We start from the raw sequence: 26,743 nt of genomic DNA on the forward strand, positions 1-26,743 counted from the left end.
ACCTCCTTATTATCTGCCTCCTGTGTCACTGCTTTCTGTTTTTCGTTGCCGAAGTCCAGGGGGAAGTCATTCCAATAAACAACGATGGGAATCAATTTGGGCGATACGTTCCCGAATTTTGAAGCAAATACTACCGAAGGCACGATAAAATTTCATGACTGGCTGGGAGACTCGTAAGTTACTAATATTATTTAATCGTGCTTGTAATTTCAGACGTATAAAACGCAGTGACATGCTGCGTTTGCGCAGAGCACGTTGTAGCAATGTGCATATTTCATTTTGATATCAAAATCGCGCAGGCAACATTCTGTTTGCTTTATATTCCTGTGTTCTGATATGAGCGGTCGCCTGCTGTCCAGGTTTCATGATGGCGTTGTCCTGAATATCAACTAAAATACGCGTTTCGAATATACCATATTAAAATGCTCAGTTTTATTAGACGACCAATTTAAAATAACATTACATTTTGCAAAGAGTGATCGTCATTTTGTTGGAGCGAAATGTTGGTGCTCAAGCGGGAATGGCGGATCAAAGATGGAAAAATCGAAACTAGTCAGACAGGAGGCTGATAATAAGGGGGCTGGGTATGAGGAGGGCAGTCTGCGCCTATCGGCCAAGTGGGAAATGGGAATGTGTTTTACTGCCTGATTTATACGTGCGTATTAGCTTACGCAAGTGGGCTACGCCGTGGTGAGCATTAAGCCTGGTTTATTATGCATTAACTGGACGCTGTAACCTACGCGCGTTGTGAGTATTCATACGTGCGGTGGTGTGTCTGTGTCGTTGTGCAATTCACCGCCAAAACGCTATTTGGCGCTGGGGTTTCTATGCCACTGTGTTGAGTTTCTTCGTATCAACGCGAAGAAACTCAAACTTCAAACAATGGCGTCTGAAACTCAACACAGTGGCATAGAAACCCCACCGCCAACTAGCGTAGCCTACTTGGGTAAGCTAGTATAAATCAGCCTTAAGACCCCTCAAAGAGCAGGAGCAGTTCTCAGTGATTATTTCTCCTGTATTTTTTTTCTGTGGAAAAACATTTGGGAACCTGCCAAATTTAATGAAGATATTTTGAGAGCAGTCTGTATTACAGTAGAAGAGTATTCAGATATATCTCCAGGTTCAGACGAGGTGTATTCAAGAACACTATGGAATGCTAGAGAAGAAATTGTGGGAGTCCTCACTGGGATATTTGCAACGGCATTATCCTCTAGTGAGGTATTGGATTTAAATAACATTCTGTTTATTTAAGTAGGGCTATAAGCTTAGAGCTGGTAATTATAGACCCATTAGCCTAATAGTGGTAGGTAAACTGCTGGAAAAGCATTCTAAAGAATGGGGTATGTTTGCATTTGGAAGGGCAGGGGTTGATTTAGGAGTAGCCAGTGTGGCTTTGTGCATGGGAAATTTTATGGAGATTTTTGACGAAGTGACAATGGGGTGTGGTGTACATATGGATTACAGTAAAGCTTTTGATAATGTTCTGGCATAGTAAGATTAGATAATATGGCATCCAAGGAGAGAGAGCAAACTGAATGCAAAGTTGGCTGGATGATAGGAAACAGGTTCATGGTGGATTGGCGGTTGTGATTAGTGGTGAACCTCGGGGGGGGGGGGGGGGTGTTGGTGCTGGGCTCGTTATTTGTTATCAATATGAACAATTTGGATGAGAATATATAATGATAGTTAAAAGACTTTGCAGATGTCCCTAAAATAAGTGGTATGATAGCCAGCAAGCAGCAACCCTGCAATTAATTTTGGAAAGTTGACACAATACTACAGTATAATTATTGCAATAGGAATTGAAAGCACATTATGAGGTTATGTTTCAATTGACCACATATCTCAAGTACTATGTATAGTCTTGAAAAAAATGTAATGTGTCAGAAGCAGTTCAGAGAAAGTATGCAAGATTTGTAAGTGGAGCTGGTTGAAAGGAAGTGAGTAAGAATTGGAGTAGCAAGAGTTGCAGTGGAATCTCGATTAGATAGATAGGTGGGTTAAATGGCAAATGGAATTTATTTCAGATAAGTACAAAGAGTTTATCAATGAGATAAACCCTGGATTAGGCCTTTCCATCCCTTTGAGCTGTGCTGCCCAGAAATCCCCTGATTTAATCCCAGCCTAATCACAGGACAATTTACAACGGGGGAGTATGTACAAACTCCTTACAGAGAGCGGTGGGAATTGAACCCGGGTCTCCTGTACTCTAAAGTGTTATGCTCACCATTACACTACTGTGCTGCCCTTCACATTTTGAAAGGAAATGTCGAGGTTGGACTTACTACATTGAATTGAATGGCCCTGGGTACTGTTGTAGAACACGGACTTGGGAGTACAGGTGTACAATTTACTTAGTCATTTAATTTACTTAACCTGTCTTCACTGCCTCTTTTTGATATGCTGTTCTTCATCAGCCAGGGCTTTGAATATAGAAGTTGGGAGGTTATGTTTTGATTGTACAAGTCATTAGTGAACCCACACTTGGAGAAATGCGTTCAATTTTTGGTCACCCTGCTATAGGAAGGATGTGATTGAACTGGGAAAAAACGCAAAAAAAGGTAGAATGTTTACCAGAATTTTGCTGGGACTCGGGATTGATTTTTAGGGAAAGGTTAGACAGGTTGGGCTTTTATTTCTTGAGAGATGATCTCATAAAAATATGTAAAATGAAGAACGGTATAGTTGGAGTGAGTGGCCATTTTTCCCCATCGTTGGAAAATTGAAAGCTAGTGGACATAGTTATAAGATGGGAGGTGAAGTGTTTAATAAGAACCTGAGATGCAGAATTTTTGTAACAGTGGGTGGAAGCAGCTTCCTGAGGAAGTGGTTGAGGCAGCAACGGGAAGCATGTGGTCAGCTGTAAGGATGACAAGAGTTTAGAGCAGGGGCACCCAACCTGGGATTCATGGGCTCCTTGCTTAATGGTATTGGTCCATGGCATAAAGAAGGTTGAGAGGGATGTGAGCCAAGTGCCTAGAAATGAAATGAACTTGAATATAGTACATCTTGGTTGGCATGGACATGTACTGGCCAAAGAGCCTTTTCATCTGCTGCTCAGTTCTGAGGTGGATGAATATGGGACAGAGGAGAAGATGGCAGAGTGACGCAGCGCACGTGGCCGTTCCGAATGATAGCGATATGTGTAACTAGGGGTGCCGTGCACAGTCCAGATTTGATGGAGACAGCCGTGAGAAGCGCAGAGGAACATCTGGAGTAACTTCTGAAATGCCTGCTTTGCTGCCGCTGCTACTGTGCGATCAAGAATCTCCGGAGACGAAGGCCCCAAATCCTCGGCTTTGAGTATCGCCTGTTGCCAGGGCCAGGGTTGAAGCGCTCGGCAGAGATGGTGCTCGGTGTTGGGAGGTGGTCAGAGGCTCGGAGTTTTTTTGGACAGACTGGGAGTTGGACTGTGGTCGGATGCTTCCGGGATGCTGCACCAGCAGTTGGCGGCGCTGGAGGTTTACCGTCTGCATGAGATGATGGGACTTTCGAGAGACTTTGAGACTCTTACTGTGCCATGGTCTGTTCTTATCAAATTACGGTATTGATTTGCACTGTTATAACTATATGTTATAATTATGTGGTTTTTGTTAGTTTTTAAGTCGGTATGTCATGTGTTTTTGTGATATCATTCTGGAAAAACATTTTATCATTTCTTAATGCCGCATTACTAAATGGCAATAAAAGGGGACTATGTGTCCTCATAATCATAATAATATTTAAGCAAACAGGTGAAAGATTACTGTGGGGAGACTGAAATGTGATGTTGAGGTTATGTTCAGAACAGTCAGTCTGATTAAATGGTGGAACATACTCGAAGCCAAGAGGCTTACTCCAGATTTGTACTTGTATGTAGCTTTTTTTTAGTGATTTATTTAATTATTGTGACACAGCACGGAATTGGCTTTCTGAGCCACGCTGCTCAGCACTGTAGTTCATTAGTCATTGCAGTTGGTTGTTGACAATTTACAATGATGAATTAACCTACCAGCCAGCGCGTCTTTGGAGTGTGGGAGGAAACAGGAGCACCGGGAGGAAATCCACGTGGATATTGGAAGAACGTACAAACTCTTTACAGGATCGCCTGTACTGTAAGGTGTTGTATTAACCACTACAATACCATGCCACTCTACAGTTGCTGCTGCTATTTACTAAAACCCTGACTTGCAGTCATTATAGATTTCACAGAAACTAACACAATAACTGAGCTTGTGAAGTAATGGCCTTCGGCAGCATTGAGTGAGGGGTGAGAAATAACTCATCTACTCTGAGGAAAATCTAATGTAAAAGCCATTTAAATGACTAAAATAATGCATTTTGTTCTACCTGTTGCCATTTCCAACCTTTCTGTTACTTAGCTTCCAAATATTGGACTGGATTTTGTGGGGAAATTCCAGCAGTTCCCTGCAGAGTCCTGTGGCAGAATTGGAAGTTGCAATTTCTCAATGCTTGCACTGGGGAGTCTGCTTGGAGAACCTGTTCCAAACACAATAGTTTCTCTTTAGTTTCAGTGGAGGAGAGCAGCTGCGAGTGACCAAATAAATAGCAGATTTTTCTTCAGGTGTTCTTTCTAAAATGTTCTAATTCAAACTTCAAACATTTTTTAGATGTTTAAGATTTTTGGTTGATATTTTTAGAAAATTCTAGAAGCTTTTTTTTAAATATAATGTTTGAGTGTCAAAAAATTTCTTCACATCCTTCAAGCCATGGTATTGCTTAACTGGCTGCCAAATTATTATTTTGCTAGTTTTGTGGGCAGAACTTCTTGATCTGTTGATGTTGCCAGATTGAAGTAGTGGGGTCCTCGACTGAGAGTGAAAAATGAATCGATATTTGGTCATTGCTGGAGTGGACTTGGGGCTGAATGGAAGTGGCAGGGCCTGGGCCCGAGAGAGAAAAACAAACTGATGTTTGGTTGATTGTAAGTGCCAGGCCAGAATTTTTTTAAAGTCAAACGTGAAGGTGAAGGACAAACCGGCGTCCTCTTCTTTACAGTAGAGGAGGCCGTGGATAGACATATCAGAATGGGAATGGGATGTGGAATTAAGATGTATGGCCACTGGGAGATCCTGCTTTCTCTGGCGGACAAAGCATAGGTGTTCAGTAAAGATGAAGCCACACTCAGGTTGGAGGAACAACACCTTATATTCCGTCTGGGTAGCCTCCAACCTGGTGGCATGAACATTGACTTCTCTAACTTCCGATAATGCCCCACCTCCCCCTCGTACCCCATCCGTTATTTATTTTTATACACACTTTCTTTCTCTCACTCTCCTTTTTCTCCCTCTGTCTCTCTGACTGTACCCCTTGCCCATCCTCCAGGTTCTCCTCCCCCCCCCCTTCCTTCTCCCTGGGCCTCCTGTCCCATGATCCTCTCATATCCCCTTTGCCAATCACCTTTCCAGCTCTTGGCTCCATCCCTCCCTCTCCTGTCTTCTCCTATCATTTTGGATCTCCTCCTCCCCCTCCCACTTTCAAATCTCTTACTAACTCTTCCTTCAGTTAGTCCTGACGAAGGGTCTCGGCCTGAAACGTCGACTGTACCTCGTCCTAGAGATGCTGCCTGGCCTGCTGCGTTCACCAGCAACTTTGAAATGTGTTGCTTCAACTCATTACACCTGTTTGTCCTTCACCCTCGGCCTTGAGCTTTTAAATCTGGTTTACTCGCCTCAACGTTAAACTGGCTCCATGGCTGTGGCCTGCAGCCATCAGGCTCCTGGACCGGCTTCATTCTGCTCAGCATTGAACTGGTTCTATGTCTGTGGTCTGCAGTCATCAGCACTCTCCTCAGCATTGAACTGGTTCCATAGCTATGGCCTGCAGCCACCAGGCTCCTGTACAGCTTTCACTCGCCTCAACACTACTGGCTCCGTGGCTGTGGACTCGGTTTTGGGGACTCTGTGGTTCAGATCCCTTTTTTACTTTTTATTATTGATATTTTTTGCACGGATGCTATTTGATGTTCTTTGTGTTGTGTTTTTCGTGGGTTCCTTTCAGAAGATGCGGACTGTTACTGTTAGGACCACCCGTCATTTTCTGTCAAAATGGGTTGGAGGAGAGGATTTCAAAAATTGGAGGTGCAGTCAAGTATAGACAGTAGAAATGGATGGCAAATCTCTTGAATTCCAGGATTCCATACCTTGCTCAACATGGCCTGTGGCCTTTCAAGGACTTTATGCACACCTTCATCCAAGTCCCTCTGTGCCTCAACACCTGGAAGGCAAAGAATGAGGAATCTTAGTAGAGAATAAAGTACACAGTTCGAAGGAGTATAGAGGTACCTTGCTATATAGGTGAACAAATCTTTGGAAATGGCTGAGTTTATTGAGAGAGTAGTTAGTAAAATGCATGGAATTCTGGGATTCTTTAAAGTACAAAAGAAAAGCAACCAGACTTGTGTTAATCCTACTTTGGCCATAACCAGAGCATTACATTCAATGCTCCTCACTTTTGTTTAGGAAGGTATTGGGGAGGAAGCGGAAAGGGGTGTACTGCGATGGTTCCAAGAATGAGGGATTTCAGCTTCAAGGATAAATAGAACTAGAGTTCCTTCCATTCAGTGAAGAAGATTATGCAGAATTTGATGGTAGTGTACACGGTCACAGTGGGTTTAAGCAAGGGAGACGGAGAATCTTTTGACATCAGTGGAATTTTCAAAGTCTGTGAGATAGAGTTAAAAAAGATTGGAGTAATGGGAGCAGTAAAGGAAACAATCAGAGCTTTCTAATAGGAGACACGTGGGCATGAGAAAATAATTTTCAAATTTTGGAAGAAAAGAAGGGAGATTGAAAAGCTCTGCAATGAAATAGCACAGACCTGGTGAATCAAGTGATTCAAATCCACTCGCCATTGCAATATGTGCTTACTGGGGTTTTCAAAGTCGAGCTTGATGAAACTAGTAGTTTTTTTTCACAACAATTCTGATGTCTCTCAATCAGTGAGGTTAAAGAAATTCTTCTTTTGAGAAGTAAGAACTTTTCAACTGTGTATATTTTCTTTAGTGTTGTGGCATTGTGCTTCATAGGAAAACAATGGCGATTTATTTTTACCATCTGTGTGAAAGCAGTGTCTGTGGCCTAGCTGCCTTCCAGGTTTATCTGTAAGTGGGCAGGACAAAGGACATCATAGAGAGAAAATAGATGGTTTACTGTACAGCATTTTGCCTGTTCCATATCAGCCAGCACCATGGAAATGGATCTGAATATTAGCTGGTTCCAAGGCCCCCCCCCCCCCCCACATTACTGAATAACCTTGCAACATACATTGTGGCACCATGCTAGAGAAAGTAGTGAATGACTTCAGAAGAGGAAACGCAGCATAAAAAACTTTGACCTATTCTGAAAATCACAGATTGAGCAAGAGAATGGTTAACAGGACATGGGGCAGCTCAGTCTTGACAGTCGCTTCAAATTCTTAGCTGTCATCTTGAGCGGGTGAAACTATTAAGCCAACACTCGTGCAAATCCACTTTAAAAAGTCTCTGGTTCTCTTTTTTTCTCTTCCCCCTGCCAATTTATTTTTAGCTCCTCTTCTCAACTTGTAACTGCACAGTACACCATTGAATTTCCCCTTAATGAGCAAACAGTTACAAATCTTTTTTTCTCTATCCCCGTCCTTGCAAGTGAATATTCTGAGTTCTCCTATAAGAACTCTCAGTCACCATCTTAATCTTGTGGCAGATGTAATTTAAACAAAGCCTCATTTGTCTTTTTGTTATTGGAGATAAGAGTTAACTGATATCTAACCATGGGTGTAGCTTGAGCTACTTAGTATTTCCTCAGTAATTTGTTCTTTTCAGATTTCCAGTATCAACAACTTTATTCATTCTCCTTTCTTCTTATCTCAATTTCAGTTGATATATTGTCCCATATAAAGCAAGGCCAACTTCTGTAATTGCCTTTTGGAAATGAGCTGTCAGCTGGTTCTTAGGTTACACCTAAGATTTAAAAAAAAACTATTTGTTAACTTGTGTCTTTATTTGTAATACAGCAGTAACAAAATAACTGAAATCCTCTATTGTTCTCTTCCATTTTCATAACAAGTGATACAGTGTATTTTATATATATAATATCACTTGTTATGAAAATGGAAGAAAACAATAGGAGATATATATATTATAAAACATAATGCCACTGAGAGGGGTCTAAATACATAATGATATACGAATGGCTAACAATGCAGTCTTATTTTCATAATTGCAATATGCAACTTTTTTTTTTGTATATTGAAACACATTTTAACCACTGCAACAAACAATCTGCTGGAGGAACTGGGGTTAGGCAGCATCTGGGTGAGGGTGGGAGGAAAATGGTATTTTCTATGTGAATCATTGACCTTCTGCATCAGGACCGAGAGGGGAGACAGCCAGTATAAAGAGAAGGGGTGGTGGTGTAGAGAGACGGTTGTCCGAGGTCATTTCTGGACTGGGGAAAGGTGAAAGATGGTGGCCAGGTTGCACCAGGGAAGGGAGGAGGATCTGGGAGACAGTGGTAGGTGGACGATGGATTGAGACAGGAAAAGGGTAGAAAAATAAGGCATGTGGAGTGAAGTGGGAAGAGGGGAGTGTGAACATTAAAGACAGTTGTTGGAGGTTGATCAGTAGGAACATAAAGGACCATCAGTACTTGTATCAGATGAGTGAAGGACAGAAGTGTATTTTGACTGTGAGCAAAGTCACCAGAGAGATACTGAAGCTGGTGGATACAGAAATCTTTATTCAGCAAAACAAGCAGCAGGCATCATGCTTGGGATGTTCACGCAAGAAGAGGCAGCAGTCAAGCAGGGCTTGGAGGGGAGGGTTGATTTTACCAATGAGTCGCAGATGGCATCCCCTCTACAGAAAGGGGTGGGAAAGAGTAGATATGGCTGGTGGTGAGATTGCATTACAGCTGGTGGAAAGGATGAATGTGGGGGCTTGTAGAGTGAAAGGTGAGGACTCGGGAATTCTCTGGCGCCTCTAGAGCAGGAGTTCCCTTTTTTTATGCCATGGGCCAATAACATAAAGCAAACAGTCCGTGGACCCAGGTTGGGAATCCACGGTCTTGAGGTAGGTGGATTGAGAGCAGAATTATGTCAATAGTGAAGGACAATTGAGGGTGCGCTGTTGACCACAGCAGAAGAGAAGCCATGCTCCTAGAAGAAGGAGACACTTCAGATGTTACGTCATTGGGAACTCTTCTGTGGGAGGTATGACCTGTACAAAAGGGACTGGTTGCACCTGATGATGGGACAAAATTGCAGCCAGCAGGGTGAGTATCAGTGCTTAAGGGATGCAGAATCAAAATGGGAGTAAATACAGTACCCGGTATTATAGCTGAATGCATGGACTGTAAGAAATATAGTAGATAATCTTGTTGCACTTTTACAGATTGTCAGGTATGATGTTGTGGCCATCACTGAATCGTGGATGAAGGCTGGTTGTATCTGAGAGCTGATTGTCCAAGGTTACACAGTGTATCGGAGGTATAGGAGGGTAGGCAGAGGGGTTGGCATGGCTCTGCTGGTAATGAATGGCATCAAATCAGTAGAAAATGTGACATGGGATCAGAAGATTTTGAATCCTTGTGGGTTGAGTTAAGAAACTGCAAGGGTAAAAGAACCCTGATGGCGATTATGTACAGGTCTCCAAACAGTAGTTGGGATGTTCAGTACAGATTACAATGGGAAACAAAAAAGGCATGTCTAAAGGGCAATGTTATGGGAGATTTTAATATGCAGGTAGATTTGGAAAATCAGGTTGGTAATGGATCTCAAGAGAGGGAGTTTGTTGAATGCCTATGAGATGGCTTTTTAGAGCAATTTGTTGTTGAGCCTACTAGGGAATCAGCTAGATTGGGTGTTATGCTTACAGGCGATTTGGAAGCTTCAGAAGCAATGATTGAGTTCAACTTGAAATTTCTTTTCTTTCTTTTTCAATCTTTTTATTAATATCAAAATGATAAACATAACAGTATTAATACAAAGCTATTGGGATTACCTTGTTAATAATTAACATATATAAATATAAACTCAGTTGGCACACAGGTATTAAACCTCCCAAAATCGTATAAAATACGAATATAATATACAAAAAAAACCCAGAAATAGCATGAAAAAGGAAAAGGAAAAAAAATACCCCCCCCTCAAGAAAAAACTAATCTAAACAATGCTAATCAACTAAAGGAAAAGACATGGGCTGTTGTGTAATGTCAAAAAGAACCATTAGTGTCATTGACTCTGCTCCTCTCTGCATATATTTAAAAGAAATAGAATAGGTTTGGAAAAGGTTAAATTACATCATTTGGAAGTGTTGAATAAATGGCCTCCAAGTGTTTTCAAATTTAATAGAGGGATCATAAGTGACACTTCTAATTTTTTCTAAATTTAAACACAACATAGTTTGAGAGAACCAATGAAATGTGGTGGGAGGATTGATCTCTTAATAGGGAGAAAGTGAAGTCTGACTTAGCAGTATTGCAGTGGAGTTAAGGAAATTACAGTGGTATGAGAGGGGAATTGGCCATAGTAAATTGGAAGGAGAGGCTGGCAGGGATGACAGAAGACCAGCAATGGCTTGGTTTGGGAAGCTTTTAAAACCCTACAGAGAGCATCTAACAAAGAATCATTAAGAGGGAAAAAATGAAATATGAAAATAAGCTAACAAACAATATCAATGTCAATTGAAAAAGTTGCTTCAAGTATGTATTTTTAAAAAAAAGATGAGAGTTGATATGGGAGTGCTAGAAAATGAGGCCAGAAAAGTAATGCGGGACAAGGAGATGGCAGATGAACTAAATGAGTATTTTTGCATCAGTTTTCATTGTGCAAGACACTATCAGTCTGCCAGGTGTTGAAGGATGTGAAGGAAGAGGAGTGGATGCAGTTACTATTACAAAGGAGAAGCAAAAAGCTGAAAGACCTAAGGGTACATAAGTCACCCAAACCAGATGGACTGCAGCCTAGGATTCTGAAAGAGGTAGCCGTAGAGATTGTGGAGGCATTAGTAATGCTTTCAAAAATCATTGGACTCTGGCATGGTGCCAGAAGACTGGAAAATTGCAAATGTCACGCCACTCTTTAAGAAAGGCTGAGAAAAGTCCATCTCCCACCCCCCATCCTCACCACATTCTACAGAGGTTGTATTGAGAACATCCTGAGCAGCTGCATCACTGCCTGGTTCAGAAATTGCACCATCTCGGATCGCAAGACCCTGCAGCGGATAGTGAGGTCAGCTGAGAAGATCATCGGGGTCTCTCTTCCTGCCATTACAGACATTTACACCACACGCTGCATCTGTAAAGCAAACAGTATTATGAAGGAACCCACACACCCCTCACACAAACTCTCCTCCCTCCTGCCATCTGGCAAAAGACACCAAAGTATTCGGGCTCTCACGATTGGACTATGTAACAGTTTCTTCCCCCAAGCCATTAGACTCCTCAATACCCAGAGCCTGGACTGACACCAGCCTACTGCCCCCTACTGTGCCTATTGTCTTGTTTATTATTTATTGTAATGCCTGCACTGTTTTGTGCGCTTTATGCAGTCCTGGGTAGATCTGTAGTCTAGCGTAGTTTTGTGTTGTTTTACGTCATTCAGTGTAGTTTTTGTATTGTTCATGTAGCACCATGGTCCTGAAAAACGTTATCTCATTTTTACTGTGTACTGTACCAGCATTTATGGTCGAAATGACAATAAAAAGTGACTTGACTTGAAAGGAAGGGGGTAGCAAAATGGAAATTATAGGTCAGTTAGCCTGAACTCAGTGGTTGGGAAGACGTTGCAGTCAATTGTTAAGGATGAGGTTATGGAGTACTTGGTGACACAGGACAAGATAGGACAAAGTCAGCATGGTTTCCTTTAGGGAAAATCTTGCCTGATGAACCTGTTGGAATTCTTTGGGGAGATTACACAAAGGATAGATAAAGGGGATACAGTGGATGTTGTATTTTTGGAACTTTAGAAGGCCTTTGACGAGGTGCCACATGTAAGTCTGCTAACCAAGTTAAGAGCCCATAGTATTACAGGAAAGGTACTAGCATGGTTAGAGCATTGGCTGATTGATACGAGGCAGCGAGTGCAAATAAAAGGATCCTTTTCTGGTTGGCTCCCAATGACGTGTGGTGGTCTGCAGGGGTCGGTGTTGGGACCGCTTCTATTTATGCTGTATATAAATGATTTGGATGATGGAATAGATGGCTTTGTTGCCAAGTTTGCAGATGATACGAAGATTGGTGGAGGGGGAGGTCGTGTTGAGGAAACGGGTAGGATACAGAAGGACTTAGATTAGGAGAACGGGCAAGAAAGTGGCAAATGAAATACAATATTGGGAACTGCATGGTTGTACACTGGTAGAAGAAATAAATGTGCAGTCTATTTTCTAAACAGGAAGAAAAAAATCTGAGATGCAAAGGGACTTGGGAGTCTTTGTGCGGAACACCTTAAAGATTAACTTGTAGGTAGAGTTGGTAGTGAGGAAGGCAAATGCAATATTAGTATTCATTTCAAAGGCTAGAATATAAGAACTGAATAAATGATGCTGAGGTTTTATAAGGCACTGGTGAGGCCTCACCTTAGAATTGTGAACAATTTTGGACTCTTCATCGAAGAAAAGATGTGCTGGCATTGGAGAGCATTGAGAAGAGGTTCATAATGATGATTCTGGGAATGAAAGGATTATCATATGAGGAACGTTTGATAGCTTTGGATCTAAACTCACTGGAATTTAGAAGGATAGGTGGGGAGGGGGGATCTCATTGAAGCTTTTTGAATGTTGAAAGGCCTAGACAGAGTAGATGTGGAAAGGATGTTTCCCATGGTGGTGGAGACTAGGACATGAGGGCACAGCCTCTGGATAGAGGGGCGTCCATTTAAAACAGAGATACAGAGAAATTTCTTTAGCCGGAAGGTGGTGACTTTGTGGAATTTGTTATTATAGGCAGATGCGGAGGCCAGGTCATTGGGTGTATTTAAGGTGGAGATTGATAGGTTCTTGACTGGACATGGCATCAAAGATTATTGGGAGAAGGCCGTGGAGTGGGGCTGAGAAAGGGGAAAAAAGGATCAGCCATGATTGAATGGTGGTGCAAACTCAATAGGCCAGATGGCCTAATTTTGCGTCTATGTCTTAGGGCCTTGTGTTCTAGAACAGAAGGCATTATCTTGGGAGCAGATGCAGCAGAGATGAAGAAACTGGGAGAAAGGGGGTCACATCCTTACAAGACACAGGGTGAGAAGAGATTTCATTGGAAGTCCTAGATAGAGGGGGAGTCTAGGACCAGAAGGCACAGCCTCAGAATGAGGGGCTGTATATTTAGAACAAAGATGCAAAGGAATATCTTTAGCCAGAGAGTGGTGAATCTGTGGAATTCATTGACACAGGTGGCTCTGGAGGCCAGGCCACTGGGTGCTTGTAGTCTAAATAATTGTGGGAGTTGGTTGGTTTATAGCAAATGTCAGTGAATAGTTTGTCTCCTAAGGTGGAGAAATCTAGAAAAGTAATAGAAAGGTTCATCTGAATTTGAGAGCAGAGCGAAGTTAGTGGGGAGGTTGTAACATTGAATTCTGTACATAACTGCATCGTTATTTGAATTATTCATTATTAATCTTGCTACAAATCATTTTTCTTAATTTCCTGATTTTACTTGGATGTTAAAATGTTATGTTTCCATTTTGTTGACTAGGCTGGAGTGATTTCTCGCCACAGTGAATCAGTGCATTGTTTTAGTTATGCAGCTTTTATTAATCCTGTTGCTTTAAGACTTATGCTGGAGTAACTGCAGGTGGCGGTGAGAACAAAACTCAATTCCTTCCTATCCGTTGACCACATATCCAATGCAAAACAACTTTGAGAAAGTTTCCTATCTCCTTTTGTAATTCCATTTTTCACAGTTGCAGGTAAATGATTGAAAATAATATTTCCTCATTGAACAGCAAATTTTCTTCCAGATCTTAATAAATGTTCCAATAATACTTCCAAATAATTGATCAACTTATTTCAGTGTAAGTTGCCTCTATGTTCTTGTTTGATTAATGAAAGTAACAGAAATATGTTGTGGCAGCATCCTATTTTATTCTAATATCTAATTCCCAGAACTCACCACTATTGGACTGATTGGTTTTGCTAGAGTTTAGGCTGATTTTCCCCAACTGTACTTTATTCCTTAATATACAGTAGGGTCCACACTTCCAGGATGCATTTCTTTTTATAACAGAATGTGATAATTCCCTGGAACTTGCAGTATTTTATTTTATTCTTTCTTAGGGATGTGGTGCACGACAGGCCCTTTTGGCCCAACGAGCTGCACTACCCAGCTACCCACATATTTAACAGTAGCCTAATCACAAGACAATTTTCCAAAAACCAATTAACCTACTACTGGTAGTCCACTGTGCTATAGGAGGAAACTGGAGCACCCTGAGGAAACCCACTCGGTCACAGGCAGAACGTACAAACTCCTTACAAGCAGTGCCGGAATTGAACACTGAACTCCAACACCTCCGAGCTCTTTTTCCCTTGTAGCAGTTTGCTTTTGAAAATAATAAGCAACTCTACATGATTTAGTTCTGGGCTTTCTTGTGGTTTAAAGATTAACATATCACTATGCTCTGTCATGTAATAAATTAAACCACAGATTGCTATTCTTTGTACCTCTGTTGGTTTCAGAAATTCAAAGGCCATAACAAAATTCAATAAATAGTGCTGTATCCTTTCTTCAAACACCTTATTACTTACAGAGTAGTGTGGAAGAATGCCCTGCGGATTGTAAATTGCTATTTGTGCAAATGTTTTTAGCAAAGATTGTTTTTACTTTTTGGAGCAAATAAAGTTAGAAACATCACTACACTAAATCTTCTGTATAAATGTTGCTATGAATAGGTAAATTTATCTGTAAACCTTAGTTTTGCAGAAATAAGATTAAATGACTTAACAGTGGGAATACTTGGAATATGTTGGCCAGTTTTGGTTTTCATTTCTGAATTTATTGACAATATCCACAGTTAGTGAGCCTGGTTTGATGTAAAATCCATCCTTTCCTTCAAATGCTCTGAAATCTCAGAACCTCACCAGCTCTTCCTCACACTATTGCCCCTATTTGCCCATGTCTTGTCTCTAGATATTAATGTTTTTCTTAATGTACAGTTTCAACATTTTTTTCATTGACATGCAGAAATATTTTTTGCTTTTAATATTGTTTTTTAGATAGTTATTTTTCAAGGTTATACAAGGTTATACAAACTATGCTTCTATAGCCTCTTGTTACCTAACCACCGTCTAAACCCTTTTATTATTTTGGTGAGCCTGTAGCATAATTTCTTCTAAGGTTAAGCATCTTTTCTGTGATAGTGCCCTAATCATGTTAACCAAGATGGAAACTTGTTGTTTGTATATAAAATGCAGATGTGGTATTTCTGACTTTGATTTGAGACTCGCAGTTAAAACCTTTTGGTCTGCATTGAGAATATCTAATGAGTAAACTGCTGGCTTGTTTCTGAATGGTGTCCGTGTTATCGTTCAGGCTAAAACTGGAGTGTGTTTCTCAGGGGCTACTGTGCTCGGAGATGTTTCCCTTCTGATGAAACGTTGAAGCTAAAGCTTTACTCTCTGAACTGGACTTAAAAAGTTTTGTGGCCTCTTTCATTCCCCATATTCAAAAACCAACATCCCTTAAAAAGTTGATGCAGTTAGGAGACCTGCAGCTTCACAGCTTTAGTGGTCTAGGTTGGATCCTGATCCCTCATGCTGAGTGTTGGAGTTTGCATGTTCTCCCTGGGTTTCCTGCCCAACCCAAAAATTGGCACTGTAAGTCACCTATGGTGTGAACATGCGTAGGAGAAGATGGAGGAAGGGGAGGGTGAAAAGTTGATGGGGGCTGAATATAATGGGTGAGATGACATTCATATACATATGGATACTTGATATTCAGGGCAGAACAGTGAACTAAAGTGCCCCTTCTCCATGCAGTACCTTTTTGATTCATAACCTTGTCATTATAACAGTTTCTGAGTGTGACTGTATGACAATTCTGCATGACAACGGTTATTTTGCAATTGCGAAAAATGTCGCTGAGCTAGATTTCAATGTTGTGGTTGAGTATGTAGTTATATATACGTCTAGCCAATTTTTTAGTTTTGGGTCTACTTGTTATTTTGTTATTTTAACAAAGCTGTTGTACTGATGGACATTGTTTGTTGTACAGATGGGGCATTTTGTTCTCCCACCCAGCTGACTACACCCCAGTCTGCACTACAGAGCTGGGCCTCATGGCAAAAATGATTCCAGAATTTGAAAAGCGCAATGTGAAAGTAATTGCTCTATCAATTGACAGTGTTCAAGATCACCTAGGATGGAGCCAGGTACAGTGCAAAATTTTCTATAGTTATGTACAGTGTTTTTTTTAGAAAATCCGGTGGGTTAACTTCCGTTGAGATCAGTTCAATGGTCTAAACAACGAAACGGGTATCGGCCAAAACACATTTTTAACAATTACTAAATTTGCCATCTTAAAGGGAATTATTTAGTTTTGTTATATTTTCAACTACTGGGAATTCAGGAATGATGTGGGTTAGTCTCTTGAATTGAGTACTTTGTGATCTTGATTCATTATGGGAAGTGAACTTGGCCCTGAGGTACGTGGCTGTCAAATGCATGTTAGCTCTTCATGCCTTAGTTGCAGTCCCAGTGTCAGCCTTGTGTTCAACTATTATACCAATAAAATCTGTGTTCTTACTTCATTGTCTCTCATGTTGAAATTACTGCAAATAATGAATGTATTATTGCTATTTATTTAACTATTGGATTAGTTTAATTGTTTAAAGGAATATTCTTCCTTTTGCCTCATCCTTGAGGAACTAGCAAAAACTCAGAAACAACAGTGGGATTTTTTTTTTTTGAGGAAGTGTCTACAATCATTTTCTGTATTTAAGTCCTGTCGACAATACTTCTGTAGTCAACTTGGGATGTCACAGCAAGTGACACACAGGTATCTGATTGAGCTTGATTTCAGGGACCAGAGAGCAATGGATTGTCTGTCGAGGAGCAAATCCATATTTATTTCTGAACTCATGTCTACTATCCCGTACCAATAGGTACAGAGGTGTCTCACATTAAAATGGATATGGTAATGGTGGGTACAAGTCGCGGGACTGAAGTACCGTTGACTAAGTTTGTCACCACTTAACACAGTTGTATAGAATGAGTGACTGAAGGTAGGTCCAGCTGGAAAGGAACATCAGAGAGAGAGAGAGAGAGAGTTTGTGTATCCTTTCAGAATCAGTCGTTGCAAACCCTGAAGTCTCAGATTGACTATATGTAAAGCACCATTTACTGTAAACCTACATTCACAGCGCACTCTACCCAGTTTACACTCAACACTGACCCTGGAACACTATAATCAAAACTGCTTTCTAACAGCCGTTAGTATAGATCACTTGGGTGTACAAAAGATATCTCCCAAGTAACACAGGTATCCACTGGGACTGGTCAGCCTTGCTATCCACCTCCCTTGCCTCAGGAGTTGATCCCATATTTGCTGATTGATGTGATAGCTGAGTTTGCTAATTGCTACTGTATTAGTGGAGCTCACGAAACTCTCATTCAGCGAGACCTGACTGTTACTTTAGGCTACAGACGCAGGCAGAGCAGGTCTAGGGATATCCCTGCACTGTACTTCTCCAAAATGCAGGCTGTCACTTGCTGCATTTATGGCCTTGGAGAGCTCCCTGCAAGCTCTTGCCAGCAATATCTGCTTTTATCAGTACTGATGAAGGGTTTTTGACCCCAACCTGTTTGTTTTTTTTTTGAAATACAAACTGTGGTAATGACAATCTGAAGTTCACTTGAACACAAGTCATCCCTTGTAAGTGATATAGTGTATCTGTACCTGCTGTCAGTCAGTAACTCTTGGAGTCCTGTCCGTATGCTCTATCTTTAAGGCTTGCCCAGTAAGGTTTCAGGTGTGTATCTAAATGCTGGACGTAGTGAGAAATTTGACCATTAATACCTTCTGTTCATGAAAGGATATAGCATGCAAATGAACTTCCCAAATTTGGAGGATTGTAAAATAGATATATGGAGCAATGTTATGTTGTAATATCCCCAAAAATGGAGCGGGTGAATTTTGCAATCCATTTTTGGAATGAAATATAGGCTATAAAGATGAACATGAAGTTGTCCACTGAACTGCTGCATTGTGTAGCTCACATGTTTAAGAATATCAATGGGAATTGCTTTTGGCCATCCAGATCCTCAAAACTGCTCCACCATTGAGTAAGATCGTCACAGCTGTCAAATCCAGTCTCCACTTTGGTCCCAGAGAGTTGGCTGAAGAAGCAGAAAAGGGCAGCTTTTGGCTGTGGCTGAGGAGGAAGGACAAAAATTGGGGGACTGACAAACACCTTTGAAAGCTGCAAGGGGGTGGCAGGGAGACGTTGCTGCCACTGCTCTGTCACCAGGAGATGAACCAGGGCTGAGGTAGTGAAACATCAATGAATGGTGGTCCCCGGCGGATGACCCTGCAGCTGACCTAGGGGCATTGTTGGAGGTGCGGCAGGCAGCAGTGCCAAGCAGGAAACACCTTCCTGTAAACCTCACTGGCTCTGTCGTGGACTGAGTTTTGGATTTTTACTTAATATTAATCATTTACCAATTCAGTCGCTACAATTTTCTGGAGTAGATTTGTGATCCTTTTGAGTGAGGAAATTCATCTTAGTCTCCATCTGACCAACCATTTATTCTGGAAACTAGATTCCCTAATTCTAGGTTGTTTTCCCATGTGGGACATCCTCTCACCATCAACCCCTCCTAAGTCTTGTATATGTTCAAATTGATCACTCCTCATTCTTCTGAACTCCAGGGAGGATGTGCCCAACCTTCCCCACTATGTCTCATAAATTAACTCTCTCATCCCTAGGACAACTTTGCAAGAATTCTGTGATCTGCCTGCAACGTGACCATGTCCCTTTCCCAAATAAGAAGGGCATATCTGTATGCAGTCCTCCAATTGTGGTTTCACCAGTATCCTGCCCAGCTGTAGGGTAGAGATGGACATCCATTCTTTAGCTATTCTGTTAAGGACAGTTCTTGACCCAACAAGAAATCATGGCAAATTGTTTGAAATTCCACTCAGAAATCTTGCCAAGCGAGGGAGATGTGGTACTTTGCTGATTTCTGTTTACTAAATGCAGGATATCAATGCCTACATTGGAAGCAAGCCTGTTGAGAAGCTGCCATTTCCCATCATTGCTGACGAGAAGAGAGAACTGGCTGTGCAACTCGGAATGCTTGATCCTGCAGAAAAGAGCAAGGATGGCCTCCCATTGACTGCTCGTGCTGTAAGTTTTGAATTGATAATGGCAACCTTCGGGGACCTAGTATAAACATTGTGCTATTTGGTAAATCAATTAATTGTGTTAAAAGATCATTGCCTTTAAACCTGGGACACCTATAATCCAATACAGGTGTTAAAGCAGACTTGCTTGCACTCATAGCACTTCTACTTTCTTTTCCCTTTGCTTAAGTGATGGAGTGAAGGTTGACAGATTTGCTTTCTTGTTCTTTAGTGGGGACCTGAAAAAGAACTTGGCCCCAAGTTAAAATACTTCAGCCCATAATATGCTGAGCTAATTAAACTGTTCTCTTCAGCCTGCACAATGTCCAATTCTCTTCATTTCCTATACATTCATGTGGCTATCCAATGCCTCTATCATATTTGCCTCCGTTACTGCCCCTGGCAGCACACTCAGGGCACCCACTATTCTGTATAGACAAAAAATTTCTTGCCCTGCACCTCTTCGAAGTTGCCCCTTAAATGCATGCTCTCCAGCTGTAGACACTTTGATCCTGTGGTATGGAAGATCCCAGCTGTCTGCCTATGCTTCTCATAATCTTATAAACCTCTATCAGGTCTGCCCTCAGCCTTTGTTGCTCCAGCGAGAAAATCCCAAGTTTATCCAACCTCCCCTTATGTAACATGCCATCTAATCCAGGTAGCATCCTGGTAAAGCTCTTCTTTCTCATAATGAGTGACCTGAATTGAATGCAATATTTTTTAGAGCTGCTGCATGACTTCTTAATTCATGAACTTGATGCTTCTGACAGGCAAGTATGCCGTACTCTTTTACCATCCCATTGACTTGTGTAGCCACAATCGGGGAGCTAGGGACATGGACCCGAAGCTCCTTCTGTACGTCAGCTCTGTTAACCATCCTGCTAATAACTGTGTACTGTCCCTTTTACATTTGATCTTTCAGAATGCAACACTTCACAAATAGCTAGACTAAACCAATTTGCCATTTCTCCATCCATATCTGCAACTGATCTATACTTTATTATATCATAAGACATAGACGTAGGAGCAGAATTAGGCTACTCAACCAATCAAGTCTGCTCCGCCATTCCATCTTGGCTGATTTGTTATCTCTCTCAACCTCATTCTCCCCGTAACTTTTAACACCCTGACTAAACAAGAATCTATCAACCTCTGCTTTAAAGATACTCAATGACTTGGTCTTATCAGCAGTCTATTGCAATGAATTCCACAAATTCACCATTGCTAGCTAAAGAAAATCCCTCTCATCTCTGTTCTAAATGGACATCCCTCTATTCTGAGGCTGTGCCCTCCAGTCCTAGACACCCCCCCCCCCCATTATAGGAAACTTACACTCCACTTCCACCTTATCTAGGCCTTTCAATATTCAATAGATTGCAATGAGATTCCCACCTATTCTTCTAAATCCTAGCAAGTACAGGCCCACAACCAACAAAAGTTCCTCGTACAATAACCCTTTCTTTCCCAGAGAATCATTCTCATGAACCTCCTTTGGACTCTGTCCAAAACAAGCACATCTTTTAGATAAGGGTCCTGAAAATGCTTACAATTCGCAAAGTGAGGTCTGACCAATGCCTTTAAAAAGCCACAGCATCACATCCTTGCTCTTGTATTCTCAAGCTCTGGAAATGAATGCTAACATTGCATTTTGCCTTCCTTACCACTGACCCACCTGCAAAATATCTGTTGAGGAATCCTTCCAAGTTCCTCTGCAACTCTGACGTTTGAATTTTCTTCCAGGTTAGAAAATAGTCTACACCCTTGGTTAAAGGAATAAAGTGCATGATCCTACATTTCTCTACACTATATTCCATCTGCCACTTCTTTGTCCACTCTCTCAATGTGTCCAAGTTTTCTGCAAGTCTCCCTGCTTCGTCAACGCCACCTGCCCCTCCACCTACCTTTGTATCATCTGCAAACTTAACCACAAGCTTTCAATTCTGTCATTCAAATCATTGACATAAACAGAAGCAGTTCCAACACCAGCTGCTGTGGAACACCATTAGTCTCTGGCAACCAACCAGAATAGACGCCCTTGATTCTGACTCTGCCTCCTGCCAATCAGCTGATCTTCTATCCATGTTAGCTTTCCTGTAATACCATGGGCTCTTATTTTGTTAAGCAGCCTCATGTGTGGTACCCTGTCAAAGAAAGGCCTCGGATGTAGTTCATCTGGTCTAGGTGACTTGTCTACCCTCAGACCTTTCAGCTTCCCAAGCACCTTTCCCTTAATAATAGCAACTACACTTTCTTCTGCCCCCTGATAGACTTGAATTTCTGATGTACTGGTAGTGACTTCCACTGTGAAGATTAATGCAAAATACTTAAGTTCATCTGCAATTTCTATGACCCCACTAATGACTCTTCGCCATCAATTTCTAGTGGTCAAATATACACACTTGCCTGTCCTTACTCTTTATATATCTGATAAAAAGTTTAGTATTCTCTTTGATGTTTTGGCTAGCTGACGTGGATTTTTTTTCTCGTTACGTTTTTTTTTAGTTGCATTTTGTTGGGTTTTTAAAAGCTTCCCAATCCTCCCTTTAGAATACCTCTTCATCTTTGAGGTGTATCTATCCTGAGCATTTCGAATTGCCCCAGCAGCTCCACCCATTGCTGTCATCCCTGCTAGTGCCCCCTTCCAATCGACTGGCCAGCTCCTCTCATGCCTCTGTAATTCCCTTTACTCCACTGTAATATTGATACATCTGATAACTTCTCCGTCTCAAATGCAGGGTGAAACCTTAAATTAAGATCCTTTACCTTAAGCTCTCTAATTAAAATTCACCACACCAAATCCAGAATTGCCTTTCCCCTAGTGGGCTCAACCACAAGCTACTCTAAAAAGCCACGTTGCTGCTGGACTGCCTGTTGCTGTGCTCTGATAGGTTTTTCTACCAGCTATAAGGGAACCCTGCACTCGCTGACTGCTTATCCCCTTACTGCTCCTGGTGGTCACCCATCTACTATCTGAAGCCTGCACTCGAGTTGTGTTCACCTCAGTGAAGTACTCATCTAGTTTTCTGGGAAGTTTTCAGCCTTTCAGATGGTCTTGATTGTATTCACCTCCAGTTCCTTGACCTTGTCAATCAAGAGCTGAAGTCGATTGCACTTCCTGCAGATGTCGTCATCAGAGAGACCATTAGGTACCCTAGCCAGGTCATCGTTTCCCAAAAGCTCATAAATCCTACCTTAAGAATCCTTTCCAATAACTTCCCTACCACTGATGGGAGACTCAGCAGTCTATACTTAACAGAATTATCTTCATTTCTTTTCTTGAAAGTGGAATTTTTTTTTACTCCCAGTCCTTCAGTACCCTGCCTGTGGCTAAAGAGGACACAGATATTGGCAAGACCTCAGCAATGTCATCTCTTGCACTCTCAATAACCTGCATATATCCCATCAGATCTTGTGGATTTGTTCATATTAATGTTATTCAAGAGACCCTACATGACCTCTTTCTTTATTGGAAATGTCTCCAGCATATTAGCATACTCCATGTCCTCCTTGGTAAATACTGATGCAAATACTTATTTAGGACCTCTCCTCCAAACCCATTTGCCGTCTTTTATTCTTGAATGGTCCTACTTGCCATAGACATTTCGTAGCCCTTCCTGGCTCCCCTTTGAGTTATTCTATGGCTGCTTTATATTCCTCAGGGGTGCTGTTTAATTTTAGCTTTCTAAACCTTACATATGTTTTATTTTCATGACTATATTCACCAGCTGTCATCATCCACATTTCCTTGCCTTGCCATCCTATCAGTTTATTTTACTAGAACGTACTGTAACTCTCCTGTACTCTGTGCAGATGTCCTTAAGTATCCTCGATATGTCAGATGTGGACTTGTTCAAAAACGACTGTTGCCATTTAACTCTCCCTAGTTCCTGCCTAATCCAATCATAATTTGCTTTTCCCCAATTAAAGATTAGCTTTATTTACCACATGTACATGGAAACATACAGTGAAAAGATGTGCTGGGTAGCCCACAAGTGCCACTATGCTTCTGGTGCCAACATACCATGCTTACAATGTACTAACCCTTTGTAACCTGTACATCTTTGGAATGTAGAAGGAAGTATTCCCCTGCAAGACCTATATCTACTCAGTGTTATTCATAGTTATCTTTAATGTTGTGGTCACTGTTCTCTTAAGTTTTCTCCAACTGAAAGGTCGGTCACCTGCCCAGGCTCCTTTGCCAATCCCAGGTTCAGTATGGCTGCTTCTCTAATTGGATTGCTGAACTATCAACATACTAATTTATGAAACCCTCTTGGATGCACCTAACAACAGATTCTGCCATGTCTACACATCTTGCACCAAAGAGGTCCCAGTCTGTAGTACTGTGCAAAACTCATGGGCGCACGTATACGTATATAAGTAGGGTATATAACTAAGACTTTTACGTAGTACTGTATTTGTCAGACGCACCCAACCCTGACACATCAGGCAAAGTCACTTGATTCCAAACAATTGCTTTTATTGATTATTACAAGATGTCTCTCTGGTGCTTTCTGCTCCATCCTCTCTCTTCACAACCATGATTCCCGTTCCATATGTCATGAAATTTGTTTTTTTGTGGCAGCGGTGCAGTGCATGAAATTACTGCAGTGTTGTGCAAAGGTCTTGGGCACTCTCGCTATATACAGTATATGCACCTAAGACTTTCGCACAGTAAAGTATTCTGAGGAAGTTGAGTCCTCCTGCATCAACACCCTGTTGTTTTTGTACCTGTTCCCAATTTGCCAAGTTTTATAAGACGTGCTGAATTAACCAGCTTTGTTTGATGAGAGTACTTAGTTCTTTGAGCTGCCTTGCTGACAAGCTAAAATAATCCAAGTATGATAACCCCTGGCTTTTTTTTTTCCCCATTCACATTACCCTTCAGAACGGGTAAGATGAGGGAACACACACCAGTCCTCATAGCTGGATCTGAAGTGGAAAGCGTGAGCAATTTCCAGTTCCTGGGTGTCAATATCGCTGAGGCCCAACGTATCCATGCAGCTATAGAGAAGGCATAACTGCTATATTTCATTACAAACTTGAGGTTTGATATGTCACCAAAACACTAAGGTGTTTCTGCAGATGTACTGCGGAGTGGATTCTAACTGTCTGTACCACCGTCAGGTATGAGTGGCTACTGCACAGTGTTGTGACATCAGTCAGCTCCATCATGGGCACTAAGCCTCCATAGTATCTGGGACATCTTTAACAGGTGGTGCCTTAGAAAGGTAGTGTCCATCATTAAGGACCCCCATCACTCAGGACATACCCTCTTCTCATTGCTACCATCAGGAAGGAGGTACAGAAGCCTGAAGGCACACACCCAACGACTCAGAAACAGCTTCTTCCCCTCTGCCATTCAATTTCTGAATGGACATTGAATCCATGAACATTACCTCACTACTTTTTTTTTTTGCTCTACTTATTTAATTTAACCATTTAATATATGCTGTATATTCATACTTCAATTCAGCTTGTTCTCTATTATTGTGTTGCATTGTCCTGCTACAAAATTGACAAATTTAATGACATATGGCAGTGATAATTAATTCTGATTCTGACATTATGTTGTGTGCTTTGATAACATTTACTTGTTTTAATTGTAACAGAGCACAGAAACAGACCATTCGGCCTACCATGTTGATCATTTTTTAACCATCTTCACTAATCCCACTAGCTTGTGTTAGTATTGTATCTTTTTTGGCCTCAAGTGTATGCCTAAATGTCTCTTAAACAATTTTATCTGATCCCACCACCTCCTTTGGCAGTACGTTCCAGATAGCAACTACTGAAGTTGCTGAGTGGCCAGTTGAGTTCCTCAATGCATCCAGGTAGTGGGTCGAAGTTCTTGGAGCATTCTGACAGCAACGTACAGCACATTAACACCATTGAATTGAACTGAGTTTAAAAACAGATTAGCAGAGACCCTGAATACCATTCTGGTGGAGGGTATGATTATTCACCCATTGCCACAATGCCAGAGGCTTCAAATGGCAGCTAGATGACACAGTACTCTGCAGTGCCAGTCCACTGATATCCTGTCAATTTCAGTTAAAAAATGGAGAGGAAATTCCAATTATCACCAGTGATGTCCATTGAATCATTTGTACAGAAATCACATTACACATTTACAACCCACCAAAACCTCTTCAACACAGCCCAGTCCCACCGAAAATAACACTGAACCTATTTAAAAGCTCATCTCTCTGCAGCACCATGATGAGGATGTCCTGCATTAAAGTAATTCTCCTTGGCTTCTCTCCAGTTGTTCTCTATAACTTAATAGATAAATGTTATCTGCTAACGACACCTCTGTCTAGATCTATGTTGTCTCATTTAAAGTAACAGAGCTCATAATCAGCAGCATCTCTTCACAATGGACTTTCTTTTTCTCCAGGTGTTTGTGATTGACCCTGATAAGAAAATGAAGTTGTCCATCCTCTACCCAGCGACCACTGGGAGGAACTTTGATGAAATTCTAAGAGTTATTGACTCTCTGCAGTTGACAGCTTGCAAGAAAGTTGCCACACCTGTGAACTGGAAGGTGAGGATAAACTGAACACTCAATTATCTTTGTTTTTTTACCTTTTAAATACTGTATTGTATAAATTGCATTAGTTAGCTAACGATCAAATAAGAGCACAAAATGCAACCAATCTATTCACAAAAGGAAATATTTTAAGTAATATTTTGCATATTTTAAAAAGGGGTGAATTTATTGCAAACAGAAAGTTTGTTGAAAAGTTAATGACCTGAAACACAAGTTCGTAAATTGATGAATTTCTGTGGGAAATGTGCAATTGATTTGGTGAGAGGCTGGGGTGCAAATTTAATGTTTTTGGCTAAAGGGAAAATGAAATAGATGATTACAAATCCATTCCTCATTTTATGTCTCTTCCTGATAACTATAATGAGAGAAAACAGGGAAAATGTTTGGGTTTTTTTGGTTCAATGCAGAAATTATGAATTTTCTGTCCCATAGATAAGAGAAATTAATAAACACTGGGCACCATTTACTGTAATAGCTAGGCTTAGACTAGAGTTTGCAGAGTTTGCTGTGGTTTCATTTTTAAGAACTTTTATGAATAATCAGTCTAAAATGCATTTCTTTTCTCCACAGTTGGGTGGGGAATGCATGATTCTTCCCAGCATTAGTTCGGAGGAGGCAGCCCAACTGTTCCCAAAGAAATATCGCACTGAGAAGCTCCCTTCTGCAAAGGAATACATGCGCTTCACACCCCAACCTTGAAACCGGGCAGCAGCTTGAGTTCAGTTACACTATACCTCTTGTGCCTGTCCATTTATTCGGTTATTGTATGAAGATAGAATTGAATTTTATGGTAAAAGATTAATTCTAATTAAGCCTTCTACCAATAAAAACCTAATTTTGTGGAGTGTGATGTTTTGGTAGTGTATTTGTAATCCATTCT

General features: G+C 41.2%; 1 protein-coding gene across 1 annotated transcript; it reads left to right on the forward strand.

Annotated features, from left to right (window-relative positions):
• prdx6 (peroxiredoxin 6) lies at window positions 1-26,707 on the forward strand. Its single transcript, XM_072274283.1, has 5 exons — window positions 1-173; window positions 16,182-16,338; window positions 19,168-19,314; window positions 25,711-25,857; window positions 26,434-26,707. The coding sequence occupies exons 1-5, from the start codon at window positions 85-87 to the stop codon at window positions 26,560-26,562; spliced, it is 669 nt and encodes a 222-aa protein (XP_072130384.1). The 5' UTR covers window positions 1-84; the 3' UTR covers window positions 26,563-26,707.
• Window positions 26,708-26,743: the final 36 nt, after the last annotated feature.

This window comes from Mobula birostris, chromosome 12, assembly GCF_030028105.1.
Source record: "Mobula birostris isolate sMobBir1 chromosome 12, sMobBir1.hap1, whole genome shotgun sequence".
NCBI lineage: Eukaryota > Metazoa > Chordata > Chondrichthyes > Myliobatiformes > Myliobatidae > Mobula > Mobula birostris.

Coding starts and splice junctions, on each gene's coding strand:
- prdx6 (XM_072274283.1), top strand. CDS start 85: ATGGGAATCAATTTGGGCGATACGTTCCCGAATTTTGAAGCAAATACT. Junction 16,339..19,167: donor ATCACCTAGGATGGAGCCAG/GTACAGTGCAAA, acceptor TACTAAATGCAG/GATATCAATGCCTACATTGG. Junction 25,858..26,433: donor CCACACCTGTGAACTGGAAG/GTGAGGATAAAC, acceptor TTTTCTCCACAG/TTGGGTGGGGAATGCATGAT.